The sequence below is a fragment of the Myripristis murdjan genome, chromosome 5, assembly GCF_902150065.1.
Source record: "Myripristis murdjan chromosome 5, fMyrMur1.1, whole genome shotgun sequence".
Taxonomy (NCBI): domain Eukaryota; kingdom Metazoa; phylum Chordata; class Actinopteri; order Holocentriformes; family Holocentridae; genus Myripristis; species Myripristis murdjan.
The window spans coordinates 35007268-35024151 of NC_043984.1; the positions used below are offsets into that span (position 1 = coordinate 35007268).

At 43.0% G+C, this 16884-nt stretch overlaps 1 protein-coding gene across 2 annotated transcripts in view; it reads right to left on the reverse strand.

The window, feature by feature from the left end:
• Nucleotides 1-674: 674 nt before the first annotated feature.
• The window catches only part of fhit (fragile histidine triad diadenosine triphosphatase), a 459492-nt gene continuing 443282 nt past the window's right edge, over nucleotides 675-16884 (reverse strand). For both annotated transcript variants that reach the window (XM_030051158.1, XM_030051159.1), the window contains 2 exons: nucleotides 1738-1848; nucleotides 675-833 (listed from right to left, as the gene is read on the reverse strand). In XM_030051158.1, coding sequence (XP_029907018.1) covers nucleotides 1747-1848 — 102 coding nt within the window. In that variant the 3' untranslated portion in view covers nucleotides 675-833; nucleotides 1738-1746. The remainder of the gene's footprint in view (nucleotides 834-1737; nucleotides 1849-16884) is intronic.

Here is a 16884-nt window from a genome sequence, read left to right on the forward strand (position 1 = left end):
TGGAAATTTTCACTCCTGCATCTGTTTATATGTGAAGCCACTTAACCTGCAGTTCAGATAAATTGTTTTGGAATATGTTTAAATTGAATGTATTTTTGTATACAGTTGTCCCTCGCTATAACGCGGTTCACCTTGCAGTTTCGCGGATTTTTTTTAGTGCAATTTTGCATTCTTTTTTTTTACTGGACTTATTTTTCTACGAAGGTTTGAACTTTGAGAGTTTAAACAAGAGAGAAAAGTGAGAAGATGTTCATGCCTGTCTGAGAAAAGTGTATAAAGTGTGTAGTGAGGGGTTTTACAGCCTTAAAACATCTAGAATAATTGTAAAAAATAAAGCTGACTACTTTGCGGATTTCGCCTATTGCGGGTTATTTTTAGAACGTAACTCTCGCGATTAACGAGGGACCCTTGTATTTGTATTAACGCCGCACATAACACCAGCAGCCACAACAACAATCATAATAATACCAAAAAAGAAAAAAAAAGAGCTCTGGTTTTGGATCAGTACTTCCTGGCTGACACCCAAAGGCCTGGCATTGGAATCGGATCAGAACTGAACTAAAGAGAATCGGTGCCTCCCGATGAGAGCGGAGGTTTGGCACGTGGCTCTCCTCGGGGTTTATCAGAGAAATCGTCAGGAGAAACAAGAGCCAGAAATCACAAGTTGTTTCTTCCTCAGTTTTATTTATTGTGGCGTGGATCCACTCAGCAAAACAAAATGTGTGGCCATCGGAGCTGCTCCTCAAACCGGCCTCAGTAAAGCCGATCAGCGGAGTTCCCGTCAGCGTTCAGACGTCAGCCGGCGGGACGCTGGCCTGGACGTCAGCAGCCTCCTGACGAGAGACACAAACAGATTTCAGTCGAGTCGTCGCAGTCAACTCGTTTTTTTCACAGTCAGCTCGTTTTTTGTGGTTTGACGTTTGTTGCTCATCTCTCCCAGCTGCAGCTCGCCTCAGCTTCAGCCTCCGTCTTCCAAACAGCTTATCAAATTAAAAGCATGATGCAATATACAGAGTTCATTTGTAAAAAACAGATAAATGCCACCCTTGGAAAAAACGAGTTGACTGGTGAAGTGATGCAAAAGAAAAAAAAAAACTTTGGTTGAAGCAGCTTCACACAGAAAAATAAAGGTGCTAACTGTGGAACCAAAAATGGTTCTTCAGAGTGATGCCGAGTGAAGAATCATTTCTGTAGTTGGTTCTTCAAAGGAAACCCCCAAGGGTGCCTCAAAGAATCATCAAAAAAGGGTTCTTTTAGGAACCAGAAATGATTCTTTAAACCAGAGAGCATTCTGAAGAACCATTTAGGAACCATTATTTTTCTTAGAGCATGTGCTTTCTGAAGAAATCAACAATGTAAAGGGCGAGATCACCAACATGCATTCGCCCTTTTCCATGATTTTCTGTTGATATGAAATGGAAGCACAGCAGCAGATGTGTGTTTAAACATCAACCTGAGCACTTTGTCTTCTCTCTGATTCGTCTGCAAACCAAACAGACGCTAACTGGCTTCTTTTAGCTGCCGCAGATGATGAAAATCATTTTTGTTTTGTTTTTTGTCCATTTCAAATCCATAGAAGCTGGGCCTGAGGATAAAACATAAAGTGATGACTGGGCTTTATCTAATAACATTATTGTTCAACAAGGTTCAGTATGAGCCGGAGGAAACTTTTCTCAAACCCACTGGCCTCAGCTTTCTAAAATTATCCATTCATTTCTCTCTCATTTCTTTATTTACCCTTTGGGATTACTCCAGCTGTTTCCTCAGAAGTGAAGCTTCTGCGGCCATCTCCTCCTCCGATCGCCACTTGGAAGGATCATCCAAGTCCTCGCGGTCGTGTTTCTCCAGCTGCACAAACAAACAAACAAACACAAACACAAACACAAACACTTGTTATGGTTTGTCTTTGAAGCCGTCGTCCGCCTGCTCCCACCACAGTCGAGCACGATGTCTTAAAATGCTAATAAGACGCATAAAAAGTGAGAGAAATCCGTTTCCTCGCTTGGAGAGGCATGACTAGAAACAGGAAGTAGTGCGACGTTGAAAAAGCAAGTTGGGAAAAAAAAAGTGTGTGGCGGTCCAGGTGGTGGACGGATGGAGACGTTTACCTTCAACTTAGAAAACCCAAAGTTTTACTGCCAACTAAAGTTACAGTGACTGTTAGTGACTGTTTCCTTAAATAATTATGGCCAAACCAGCCCCACCTCCCGCTGAATTCCATGCATAAAAAACATGACAGCTTAGGAAAAATAAATAAAAAATGCCATGTATAAGCACGGCTTAACCTTGCCAACACAGAGTCTGCGTTTGAGCCGGCATGCTCGTGTCCTCAGTGCCCACCAAACACCAGAGAGACTGAGAGAGACTTTAAAAGCCTGAAGTCTGACGTCCTCTCCCGTCTGAAGACGTCGTGTCAGAGGTCAGTCAGTTTTTAGTCACACTCCAAGATTTTATTAAGACTCTGGATCCTGAAGGGTCACTCATCTGCAAGACGACAACCACATTCCTTTTGAGACTGTCTGATGAATATTATAGGACTATTATAAGAATATTATGTAATATTACAAGACTTATAATATTGTAAGAATATTATAGAATATTATAAGAATATTATAGAATATTATATGAATGTTATAAGAATATTATAGAATATTATATGAATATTATTAGAATTGTATAAGAATATTATAGAATATTATTGGAATATTATTGCAGTGCTTTTTGAGGTAATCCATATGGGGTGAATTATGAGTAATACTGGTGTGTGTGTGTGTTATTATGGGATGTAGCAGCGTAACTTAACAGCTGGAGGATGGCAGGAACCTTCAGCAACGTTACACTCCAGACATGTTTACCCTCCACCCGGCTCGCTGCTTCCTGTTTGGAGCTGGGCAGAGCGTTCCTATTGGCTGTTGACAAGGTTCACGTCATTGAGCTCAACTCGACTAAGACTGAAGATTTCTGATACTTTTAAACATGTTTGATTTTATCGCAACATCAAGACGAGAAAAAGTCAGAGTGACGCTGAGTTTTATGACCATCTAACACCAAACTGCCCACACTGGAAATCTGTCTGCAACTTTAATTAAGCAGGCCGCATAAAAATAAATAAATAAATAAATAATTAAATAAATAAATCGTAGCATCTATGTCCGTATGAATGAACTCACACAGTCCACTGAGACTTTAAAGACCATATCTTGGATCGTTGGTCCAATTTACTCACACTTTACACTGCAACAAACCATTTTATGAGCATTTTGTCCATTTTTTTTCTGTGAGAAATGAAATATTTCAGTGAAAAAAATAAAGTCAGTATTTCGGGCAGTAATCATTATTCTGAGCAGGTCCATGTTTTTAGTTCACAGGCCACTGGCAGGCAAACCGAAACGTTTTGGACACTGCACAGTGAGTAAAACTCCACATTAATTAACATGAACTAAGCCAGTAATGGGATTAACATATTAGGATGCCTCCTTGTTAAATAGTAAGCTTTACTAATTACCTTGTGCCTACATGTTATAATATTCATCACTACTGTGCTTGTTTGTAGCTGCTGCAGGGTTAATAACTAAAATGATAATAACTAAAAGGTACTGTTAGTTGATCATGACTGAGGGATGCACAGCAAAATGTTAAACCTAATAGTGAGTAGTTAATGTGTAGTTGATGAAGCGGCGGCTGGTGACAGGCAGTGACGAGCCGTGTTGGTATCTGACCTGACAAACTGAGGAAGTGAGCAGATCCCCGGTCACTGAGAGCTTCTGTTGTTGGGAGTTATTGTTTACATGATTGCTCCGACACTTTCTGAGACAATACAGAATGAAAACGCCCCCAGGAGCCGGATGGGGGTGAAAACCTCCTCTGCACAAGCGGGCGGGGGAAAACAACAAGGACAACAACAACAACAACAACGACAGCAGCAGCAGCAGCAGCAGCAGCAGCATTTGCCTCTCAGTTAGTCTTTTCAAGCATAAACGGATGTGGCATCTGAAACAGAAGCACGTCGTCCTTCAGACAATGTAAACATGAGGGAAGCATCACGGTTCATCGGCGGCAGACATGGAGAGAATAAGCCGCGTTACAGAAGACATTTGCTGTGACACATTATGACATCAGCTTGTTGCTGTTTTCTTCTTTTTGTGTTTTGTTTTACTGCTCCTACACAAAGAGGCACCACAATGTGCTTCATCAAAGTGACGCCTCCCTCTGGAAAGCAGAGCTGACAGACTGAGGTTGGGAGCTGGCACCGTTTTATTAGCCAACAGGGGTTCGGCTTGGAGTGGGCAGGACAGGAGGACGAGGGGGGGGGCAGAGCCCTGTGAAATATAAAGTTTGTAACCCATAAAGAATTGTAACGGCACGGGGTCCGGCTTTAACGGCCAGGGCGCCGTGGGGGGAAATGTCATATGCAGCTCTTGTTTAGATAATGTTAAGCTACAGGCTGACCCGAGGGGCGAGGATCCCGAAATGAGACGTCTTGTGCGCTTGACTTGCAACATAAAACAAGCGGTGCAACAAGCCTGCCGCAGGGCTACAGCTTTTTATGTCCCCCAGATACTTTGTTGCATTATTTTTTTTATTCGTGCAGACAGATGAAATGAGCAAGAGACGCAGGGCGACACAGCGTGTCATCAAAATAAATAAATACATAAATACAGGCACCAGTTGCAGGTGACCGACTGTGATGAGGACGGCCCCGAGAAAGGGACGGGTTTATGTTTTATGTTTGGGAGCGAGGCTGTAAAACGAGTCAACATCATTGAGCGGCTCCCTGCGCCCCGGACAGCGAGCAGGCAGGAGCACCGGGGGGCATTACATCAGCACGCCGCCCCCCCCGCAGCCCCGATGAGCGCTGGGCCGGAGATGCTGTCAGATCAGGCCTTCGCCGGGCCTGTCGGCCCACCACAGAGGGCGGTGGGGCGGCGGGGTGGTGCGGTGGGGGCACGTCTCTAAAGGTCCAGAAGTACAGCCGCCCCGCCGGCGCTCGGCCGGCTGGTCGGGGTTTCGCTCGCAGCTCCAGAGCGCTCCGACCTCAGCCCGGCCTCGTCTGAGGCGTCACACTGAGTTACAGTCCTGCCATGTTTATGGCATATCTGTGGTGTGTGGTGGCTGCTGCGGATTTAATGGTGCTGTCTATGCTCGTGTGTGTGTGTGTGTGTGTGTGTGTGTGTGTGTGTGTGTGTTTGTGAGCTGTGGTGGGCGTAAAACAAGTCAGGATTTACACTAAGTGCATGCCAGTTGCATGAATATGGATTAAGCATTCTGTAAATTCAAGCATATTTAAAAAGAAAAAAACACCAACACCAACACCAACAACACACACACACACACACACACACACACACACACACAAAATTGTATATCTGCTGCTAAACTGCAATAGAGTGAATTAATCACCTCGGCTGTAATTTTTTCAAATGGAGCGGCACACCATGATTCACTGCTTCTTGCTGCACTTCAGGACTGCAGGATCAGTGTTAAAATCAAATATGAGGCCAAACATAGAGTTCACATTTATATTATTTCTGATGGCAGCGCCACTATAAACTCTAAAACACTGTAAAGAAACAAAAACAAAAGAAAACCCAGCCAGTGTATCAGGAGCAAACTACTGTACGACCACAGAGACAGTATGGAAAATTCAGCTTCCACAGCTTTTCTCTGTGTGTGTGTGTGTGTGTGTGTGTGTGTGTGTGTGTGTGTGTGTGTGTGTGTGTTGTGCACACAGTCCCTCAAGTTACTTACAAAACTCTGCGCTGAGGTTCTGTGCATCATTTTTGGGGATTTGCGCTGTTTATGTGAGCAGTTACTCACAAAGGCCACTGAAATGGCCTTTTTTAAAGGTACATTCTGCAAAATGACTTAACAACCTTCAATTTCGCACTTCACATCTTTAAAACCAGACTGAGGCCTGCTGCTCACACTCTTAGATTTAAGTGGTTGGAAGCACAAGTGGGTGAGTTGGGGTATTTTTGGAATACACACAGTCAGAGATTTGATCCTTAAGTCCACTAGGGAAAACTAAAAACGACTCGGAGGGTTCCTTTAATCCCACGGGTCACTGCAATTCATTTTGACCGAGGAAATCTCCTTAAAAAAAAAAAATAATAAAATAAAAAATTTGCAGGGAAGCTCCATCAATGCGGGGTTTGTACGTGCCTGTATGGTTTTTCTCTGCGACGTAATATTTGCCCGAGTTGTGCGACCGACACAAATCAAACAAATCATGGAGTCGTTCTGCTGAAGTGATTTGCAATCAACACATCTGAAGTGTGAGATGCACCATTTTTTATTTGTTTTGCACCGATATTATCACCGGGGCATTCTGTGGGCCTCACAGCGCTTACAGCTCAAACCCCGGATGACACTTCAGACTACGTGCATCATTAGCACAAAGGAGCTGTGGCGGCTTCCGTGGCCTCTCGACGTTATCCCCGGCGCCAGGCATCAATCAAGGATCTCGTTGACGCTGAACCCTTCGCTTTCACAGAAACGTCTGGAGAAGGAAAACGTCCACAACACTCTGCCCTCCGCTCCCAGTCATCTGGTGCCGGGCCGACCCATATGCAAATCTGATATATGGCCATATATGAACATATATATTAAATAATGGGACATATAAGTTCACATATTTGGACATATATTTCAGGATATGTGTGCAAATATGTGGCGTAAATATTTGGCCTCTGACATAAGGTAACATATATGTGCATATACTGGATTGCATTATTTATTTTCCACATATATTAAGAACTTTAAGTGTGAATATGTGGCAGATATATTTGTTTAGCACATATATTTCACGATATGTGTGCAAATATGTGGCGTAAATATTTGGTCTCTGGCATAAGGTAACATATATGTGCATATACTGGCTTGCATTACTTATTTTCCACATATATTAAGAACTTTAAGTGTGAATATGTGGCAGATATATTTGTTTAGCACATATATTTCACGATATGTGTGCAAATATGTGGCGTAAATATTTGGTCTCTGGCATAAGGTAACATATATGTGCATATACTGGCTTGCATTACTTATTTTCCACATATATTAAGAACTTTAAGTGTGAATATGTGGCAGATATATTTGTTTAGCACATATATTTCAGGATATGTGTGCAAATATGTGGCGTAAATATTTGGTCTCTGACATAAGGTAACATATATGTGCATATACTGGCTTGCATTACTTATTTTCCACATATATTAAGAACTTTAAGTGTGAATATGTGGCAGATATATTTGTTTAGCACATATATTTCACGATATGTGTGCAAATATGTGGCGTAAATATTTGGTCTCTGGCATAAGGTAACATATATGTGCATATACTGGCTTGCATTACTTATTTTCCACATATATTAAGAACTTTAAGTGTGAATATGTGGCAGATATATTTGTTTAGCACATATATTTCAGGATATGTGTGCAAATATGTGGCGTAAATATTTGGTCTCTGACATAAGGTAACATATATGTGCATATACTGGATTGCATTATTTATTTTCCACATATATTAAGAACTTTAAGTGTGAATATGTGGCAGATATATTTGTTTAGCCCATATATTTCAGGATATGTGTGCAAATAAGTGGCGTAAATATTTGGTCTCTGACATAAGGTAACATATATGTGCATATACTGGATTACATTATTTATTTTCCACATATATTAAGAACTTTAAGTGTGAATATGTGGCAGATATATTTGTTTAGCACATATATTTCACGATATGTGCGCAAATATGTGGCGTAAATATTTGGTCTCTGACATAAGATAACATATATGTGCATATACTGGATTGCATTATTTATTTTCCACATATATTAAGAACTTTAATTGTGAATATGTGGCAAATATATTTGTTTAGCACATATATTTCAGGATATGTGTGCAAATATGTGGCATAAAGATTTGGTCTCTGACATAAGGTAACATATATGTGCATATACTGGATTACATTATTTATTTTCCACATATATTAAGAACTTTAAGTGTGAATATGTGGCAGATGTATTTGTTTTGCACATATATGATGCAATTATGTATACATACATGCATTGTATATTTGGATCATACACCAACTCTCCCGATTCACGTGGGAGACTCCAGATTTTTAACCCTATCTCCCACAGTGCTCCCGGTCAGTAATTTCTCCTGCTAATCTCCCAATTTTACAGTGAAGGAAACAGGTCAGATTGTGGGGGGTATTTGTCGCAGCATCTGGCAACCCTGGCCTGCCTGCGGCCGGTGACGTCACTCAGTCACTCACTAAGTGAAATATCAGATTTGCGTATGGGGAAGCCGAACACAAGGAAAAGAAATGGAACAACAACAGCAGTATGGAGAAAAGTTTAGGGGGGCGCTCGTCTTTGTGTGAGGATTCATCAGATTATTGATTATGATGCGCTGACAAACGAAAGCTCGTCAGGCATTCATCAAGTCTGTTTGTTCTCCCCTGCAATAATGCCCGGTGCCTGTTTACAAACGCTGATGCAAAAAAACGGGGATATCAAGCAACTTTGTAGTGCTAATTGTGTCTCTTTGGGAAAATCTAAAACAGTTATTAGCTGAAGAACAAGTGAGAGAAACACTTCAAAGATAATGCGATGCACATGGCTCTACGTGCAGGGCTTCCCTCCTGAATTGGGCTGCCAGTGTGTTTTATATGAGCGGAGTGTCTACAGCAGGTCTGCTGCATGAGAGAGAGAGAGAGGGAGAGAGAGAGAGAGAGAGAGAGAGAGAGAGAAGAAGAGAGCCAGGCCTGTATCTCTTTTGTATATTTGAGAGAAGGGAAATCTGATCCCCTGGTGTCTTTACTGGCAGCTGTGCTGAAGTCCAAACATTTGCTGGTGTGTGTGTGTGTGTGTGTGTGTGTGTGTCTCCCTGAGGACCTGTGTTAAACCTCCTTAGTGCAGCCCCACTTCTTAGTTGCGGGGCTGCCAGCGCAGACACAGAAAGCGTGCCCGCTCTGTCAGTGATGAACATGCCCATGAATACTAATGTCCTGCGTGAGTCTCCATGTTGGCCCGGCCGCAGCGCGCGCACACACACACACACACACACACACACACACACACACACACACACACACACAGGGGAAACAGGCGATAGGTACATTACAGCAGCACCGAGCAGCTCCACACTTAGCGCCTTACAGTGGAGCTAACACACCATAGGACAGTTTACATCTGCTGGAATACACCGGGGCACGATGTGAACACGTCCGAGCGACCGAGCCCCCCCACCGCCACCGCCACCGCCATCATCATCATCGCCGCTGTAGTGGTTCAATCTGCGCCTTTATTAATGATATAAACGGACCGCGCTGCGTTTTTATCGGCGCTCCTTGACATTTAACATGATACTCGGACAAAAGGAAGCCGTGCAGGATTGGAGGCTCTTGACTTGGGAAAGGATGGAGAGGGTGGGGGGGTTGGCGGGGTGGAGTGGGGTGGAGGTGGGGGGGCAGCGAAGCGGCATCACAAGGTCAACCCGGAGGTCATCAGACAATCAGCGGGAAGCAGAATGAGCTCCGGTGAAAGCTCCCTGCTCCCGAGGAGAACTCGGGTCCACACATCAGGTCATCCGTCACGCCTGATGGACTCGTGGTGTCTGTGGAATTAATAGCCCAAGGTTGCAAATTAAGGATTTTGCTTTAAGGAGGGATTAATATAAAGGGGATGCGGGGGGTTTTGGCCGTGTGCAGTTTTTGGCGTGGAGGAGCGTCGCCCGCAGGGTGACGGTGTGCGTGACGTCAGCTTCATCGAGAGGCCGCCTCACGCTGCAGGTGCTGAGGGCCTCCTCTCAGCAGAAGTGTGCTCCACGAGCCGGAGGAGGCCGGCGAGTGCGTCGCCGCCAACGTCACAGATGGCGTCATTACTCAAGCGACTGAGCTCCGGTGTGCCACAAAACCACACTGTAAAAAATAAATCTCCATTTTTACTAAGTCATTCAGCATTAAAGTCTTGTTTTTCTTCAATCAAGGTAGAAAATCTGCCAGTTGGATGAAAGAATCCCACTTGTCTCCAGTGCAGCTTCACTTGTTTTTCTGGGAATAAGTAAAGATATGTTGTAAAAATGTCAGATCATCCCACTTGTGTTTCCACTCTAGACGCACACTGATACTGGAAACAAGTGGGATTACCTCATCCCACGAGCAGATTATTTACCTTGTTTGGGGAAAGTCTGAATACTCAGCACCCGATAAACTGACTGCTCACAGCGGACAGTCTCCGCAGTGCAGATCACAGAGCTGGATCTTTGTTTTGACAAGCATCATCGCGAGCAACGCGGCCTTTTCGGTTTCTCTGTTTTCACAGTCGGCCACAGCAACAAATTTTGTTTCTGTGTAAAAAAGCGAAGTGACACAGAAATGAAACTTGTCATTTTTCCCATCTGTCAACACAACTGCAGAGCTCAATTTCACATGGACACACACTGTTAGGATCCCAGAGAGCAGGGAGGACAAACCACAGTCCAGACAAAGGAACATAACACATTCAGACTTTAATAATCCATATGCAGAAAAGAGATAGTAGCAGTAGTAAAACAGGTAATAAAAATGATATAATATAATATAAACAAGTCAACAGTGATCATAATGCTCAACACAACTGGTGCAATTCAATCGGTGTGATCGTTTTTTGTGTTTCCTTTGTATGTTTGATGTTTACTGGCTGAGACATCGCTGCCTGAGGTTTGGGGACTTGTGGGGCCTGTTGGTGGCGCTGTGGTCAACCAGTTAGTTTCATTTTGTAAATACTGGATATCAACTTAAAAATGCATCATTCCCCAAAGGTTCATTAAATTTGATCTGCCAGTGTTTCAAGATATTGAAGGTTTTGGCCTGGACAAAAATAAAGCAGTGGAACTGAGTATTTGATTAATCTGATGGTGTCTAAAAATATAAATCTGTACAAATACACATTATGTTCAATTTAGTGTGTCTATAAACTGCCACAGATATGTATGTTATGGCATGAAGAGCAGCGCTGTAAAAACATTTGGTCCAGGTAATTTAATGAGAAGTTGCTCTGCTCTGCGGTCACCTTCACCTGCTCCAGGTCAGACAGTTTCTGCAGGTTAAACTTGAAAAAAGAAAATAAAACACTGAGCTGTGTTTTGGAGGCAGCCGTCAAATGAAGTCTGCAACTCCGCTCGAACACACCCGTCGCCTCTATCTCTGTTCTCGGGCTGTCAAGAGTTGCAGAAATGGATGTGATGTCAGACTCCAGTGTAGTTCCATGGTGTTTCCTTTTTTTTTCTGCTGCGGACTTGTCGGTTCGCTGAAGGTGATGGACAAGGAGCGGGCGCGAGCGTGCTGGGCCTGACCCTCGCAAAACTGAGCTGCCGGAGTCGTGGGCACACAGAGCCGGACTCTCCACGGTCACTGATGAGGCAGAAGCTACAGACGAAACGGGAAGTGACTCCTGGGAAAGCATGAAGTCATCGAGCTGTGGAGATTCATGTGGGGGTCGGTGGTGTCATCGCCCTGTACGGTGCGAAAGGAGAGGTTATGAAGCTAATGGCTATGGCAAATGATCAATGCACACTAACACTAAGGCGTACTAAACACAGTGAGACACTGACAAACAGTCATGCAAAGAAAACTGGTCGGCGAGGAGCTCGACGTCAGTCAAGAATTCTATACTGTCATCAGCATAAAACAAACCTCATCCAACCTGAAAGAATAACAAAGACTCCCAATCATAAACAATACACAACAGATTTTAATATACTGTAACCTCCAACTATCTCAAACAATGACAACAGATGTGTTTAGTGTCCAAATTATATCGTCCTGAACAAAGAAGACAAACAATAGAAGTGATTCATGAAAATGGGAGGAGCAAAAATGAACAGTGCTTCACTTACCTTGTTTAAATCTGGCGTTTGCTTCTGATTTGTGTTGTTGAAGAAACGGAGTCATCCAGAAGAGCTCTGAGAACAGTTTTTTTGGGTTATTTCATATTTCATTGCCGCCTCCGTTCCCTACTAGTCTCCTCTTGACTTTTACAAAGATGCCATGTAGATTACTTCAAGCGGTCCTGCACAAATTAAGATCCTCCTCCTAGTTTGTTGGACATTTATCTCCGTGTGCGATCGGAGCCTCACGGCCTCTTAATTTGATGCCTATCTGGTGGCGTTTATCACGAAACTCTCAAGTTTTACTCAACACTGGAAATGACCCGAGGCTAACCTGGCAGATTCTCCTGGCTTGACAGCTGAGGAAAATAAAAAAATGAATAAAAAAAAAACACCACCTTTCTCCACTCCTCTCTACAGTTTGCACCGATTGTTGCTCCTCTGTTTGGACCGTTAGCTGCCACAGTTCAATAACTGATAGGGGTGATGTTGTGCCCTCGTCCTAAATATGTGGCTGCACATCTGGATCATATTGTTTACGATCATGACTGACAGCGGCCTCGGAGCTGTCAGGAGCCCACACTCGATTTGCCAGAGGAAAGTGTGAAGCTGCTGACACTGAAGGTCAGGAGAGCTGCCATGCAGGACTTGGACTTGGCTTTGTTGTGGTGTTGTGTCTCTGAAGCTGCACGTTCGCTGTATGGGAGGATATCGGGGTTTTGTTATACGCCCTCCTGCCTCCCTGATGAACTTGAGTCCTGCCTCCATGTTGCGTACACCCGTCCAAAGACTCACAGTCGCACAAGAAATGCATGTGAGCTCACCCATACACAGAAAACTGAATGCTAACAGGGACGGTTTTACCTTCCTGCAGAAATTCTGCTGGCTCAGCCATCATGGAAAATACTTCCAATGTTTATTCCTGTTTCTTCTCTCATTCGATTCTATTTTGTTGATTTTTTTTTCTCACTTTGGTCTTCCTGTAGTTTGGCTCTGTAGGCTGTTTTTGGCAAAGAAAGTCAGGATATTTTTCTCTAACTGCGTTGACATGAACGCCGCCTCAATCAGAGAAGACTGGCTGTAGGCGAGTTCGCTGTATGGGAGGATATCAGTGATATTTTCAACGACAACCCCTCCCCCTCCCTCCCTGCCGCCATGTCGCTTCCACCCACATGCAAACCGCTCAAACACTCGCAACCGCGCCAGAAATGCATGCCAGCTGACCGATGTCCTGAAATACACAGGAAATCTAAGAATAACGGGTGGTTTTACCTCCCTGAAGAAATTCTGCTAGCTCAGCCATCACACATGAAAGTAAGGAAATTCTTCTCTAACTGCATTAACATGAACCCTAATAAACCACTCATAATCAGATTATTAGCCTTAATCTGAATAAAATGCCTCTTGTAACCACCTCAATCTGGAAAGCTGGAAATTGGCAGAAGGATGTTGGCGTAAAGCTTTGGTAATCCAATCCTTAAGAAAGTATTAGCACTTAACAGCGATGTAAGACGTCAAACAAATCAGCATCTCGGGTTTGAAAATTTTTTTTCTCTGTTTGCTCGTTCGTCCCTGTGGGGGTAAAGTGAAGGGTCGTGATGAGTTTTCTGGAAAACCGAAATATATCGAGCGTAAAACAAAACTGACAAAGGCATGAAGTACGTCTGCAGGAATATGTTCTGCTGAAACTCCTGAGAGAAGATCGGAAAAATTAATATTGTTCCTGGCACGCAATGTCTGTTTAATCTTGGGAAAGCGTGTTAAAAAAAAAAAAAATCCCTATTCTGTGTAAATGTGCATCTTATTAATGACTTTATTTGGTGTCCGACAGTTAAACTGGAATTTTCAACTGGAATAATTTCAATCAGGTGGAGGAAATATTCCGCATTTAACTGCAGACGCTATCCGATGATCTCAGTGGCTCAATGCCCTGCGTTTACGCCGAGTCTGGGACGCCCCCTAGTGGTGGTTGGTTGTTTGCGTCGAAAGAATTAAAAAATTTTTTTTTTGCAAATCAGAGTCGATAGATAGATAGATAGATAGATAGATATACTTTATTGATCCCAACCAGGGAAATTCTTGTGTTACATCAGTAGAAACATATAATAAAGTTAAATAAAACAGAATAAAGACTGAATATATACAATAAAGACTATAAAGACTAAAAACTAAAAATATACAATAAGGGCTAACCTAAGAATATGAGATATGAGATGTGAAATATACAGATGGTGATGAATATGAAATATACAGATGGAATTGAAGTATACAGATGACTGTAATAGATAAAGAGAGTTAGCATGAAACCACGAAACCAAGAACCAAGTGACAGAACCCGACGCCCGGTACTGGGATTCAGGAACTATCGGACGAGCGTCGAACAGCCAGAGAGAGAGAGAAAGAGAGAGAGAGAGGATTTTTTCCTTTAGTACATTTACTTTATGAATGCCTTTTTGTACACAATGGGAATTTCACCACACGTGATAAAAACTGTTGAAACTCGCAGCTTTAGAATCGAGCCGCACGCTTTTGTCCACATTCTCTGTATGAAAGTCCGGTCAAAAGTTCTTCAGGCAAGTCGTGAGGCACGTGTGTGTGTGCGTGCATGTGTGTGCGCACGTGTGTGTGTGTGTGTGCATGTGCAGCCAACTCGGTGTGCATGTCAAGAAGTGTATTGAGTTCAGAATAACTCAGGTCCCCTCTCTCCATCTCTCTCAGAGCCCCTAAGACTAAGATAGAGATGGCAGCTGTGAGTGCAAAATCTTTTAATCTTCTGTGGTAATTACCTATGGCAATCAGGCCGTTTGCCAGACATACTTCCATGAATCTAATTAGCGGGAAACCTGATAAAATGTCTTTGGGTTTGTATTTTGAAGGGGGTTGATAACACGCGGCGTTCTGGGCTCACCTCAGCCGAGTCTGGAAGGAATTCAGTGTGGTACATTTTTAACACACACCTCCCTTTGTTGTGTGTTGTGGAACATAAGGACACTTTTTTTTTTTTTTTTTTTTTTTTTTTTTGCGTGGGAAGTATCCCACAGAATATACTGTCTTGCTACTGATGTCCTTGAAAATAAAATAAAGGTTATTCCTTTGTGTTGTGTGGTAATTAATGTGAGTATTTGAGTGGAAAATGAACGTATTGAATCACACAAATAATGCATAATGTATTTACGTATCTTATGGGGACGACAAGTTCTCAGAAAACTGATTCTGTCCTTGACTCAAGACAGAAGTACTTTTCCTCTGCTGGTATGTGACTGCAGTAGAAGTAGAAGTACTGTTCCTCTGCTGGTATGTGACTGCAGTAGAAGTAGAAGTACTGTTCCTCTGCTGGTATGTGACTGCAGTAGAAGTAGAAGTATTGTTCCTCTGCTGGTATCTGACTGCAGCAGAAGTAGAAGTACTGTTCCTCTGCTGGTATGTGACTGCAGTAGAAGTAGAAGTACTGTTCCTCTGCTGGTATGTGACTGCAGTAGAAGTAGAAGTACTGTTCCTCTGCTGGTATCTGACTGCAGTAGAAGTACTGTTCCTCTGCTGGTATGTGACTGCAGTAGAAGTAGAAGTACTGTTCCTCTGCTGGTATGTGACTGCAGTAGAAGTAGAAGTACTGTTCCTCTGCTGGTATCTGACTGCAGTAGAAGTAGAAGTAGTGCAGTAAAAACCTCCTGCAGTAAAAGTACAAAGTGTCTCATGTCAAATGTCCTGGCAGTAAAAGTGACTGAGCTCCTTTTTCCAAACAGTAACTGTGTTAGCTGGGATCTTTTCCATGCAGTTAGAAAAGGAGGAGAGAACACGCTGCACACTGCATGCTTTTAAAGGGGCATTACGCTCAACTGAAGTGAGGACCCTGTAGACTCAACCGACACATGTGGAATAAGCACATAATATGATGGTTGAGTCTACATGGTTCTCATCGTCCGGCCAACCGGTCCTTGCTTCCATCGACCATCTGCAGTTTTTCACGGTGCAGCTTTTATTTTGAAATTTAGAAACGACACAAAGCTGAACCCACAAAGTAGAAGCGGGTTCCTCGTCTCATCTTTTATTGTGAAAGGTTCCGCAGTCTGTCACTGATCATCTGTTCTCTGTTATGGATCTGATTTAGAATGCAGTAAAGGAAGAAGCTCGAGCAGAAAATGGACTGAAGTAGAAGGAACATCACGACTCAAAGGAGCCACTCAGTCACAGTAATGTGAGTAAATGTAATCAGTTACTTCTACCTCAGGAGCCCAGAAGCTCCGTGTATTTATCAGTTTTGTCTCCTCTTCATCACTCGGGCACAGTTGAAGTTCTTTACATTTTTCTTGAGGCACAGAAACATTTACATTTCTCCTCAAGAGCGACGTAGCGTGTTACAAGATGACTGAGCGACTGGCACGGAAAACCTTCAAACTAGAGAAATAATTTCGATTACGAATGAAAATAAAGGCATTAGATGTACAGTTGACTGGAAGTATTTCTGTCATACTTGATAGAGGTTGGTGTCGAGTGCTTTGAGGTGTCTGATAGAGTAAACAGGCCCGAGGTTCGCCGCTCGCTGTACGTATCAGAAACAGAAACGACAGCGCAGACAGCTGGGTTTCCATCCACCTATTTTTATTCGCATTTTCAGAAATTGCGAAAAAAAAAAAAAAAAAACTTGGATGGAAACGCCAGAAATTCGAAAAACGGCCGAAAATTCGCAAAAAAGTTTTTACGCTTGGAGGGGGTGGATTTCTCAGCGTATCGATAAAAGAAAATGCGACTTTTTGCTGTGGAAACAGGTTTTGCGAATAAACGATGACTGGACCGGATACCACGTCACACTTCTACGCTACAGTCTTATTATTAGTTATTATTATTATTAGGGAATCTGTCCCTGATCAGCTGTTGAGTGTCAGCTGAGTGTTTGTTGTTGTTCAGTCGACACACAGACACTATCTGATGATGTCATCTCACGGCGCACTCTCCTCTCAATAATCGCAAACAAAACTAATGGAAACAGGCATAAATTCGCATTTTCTTT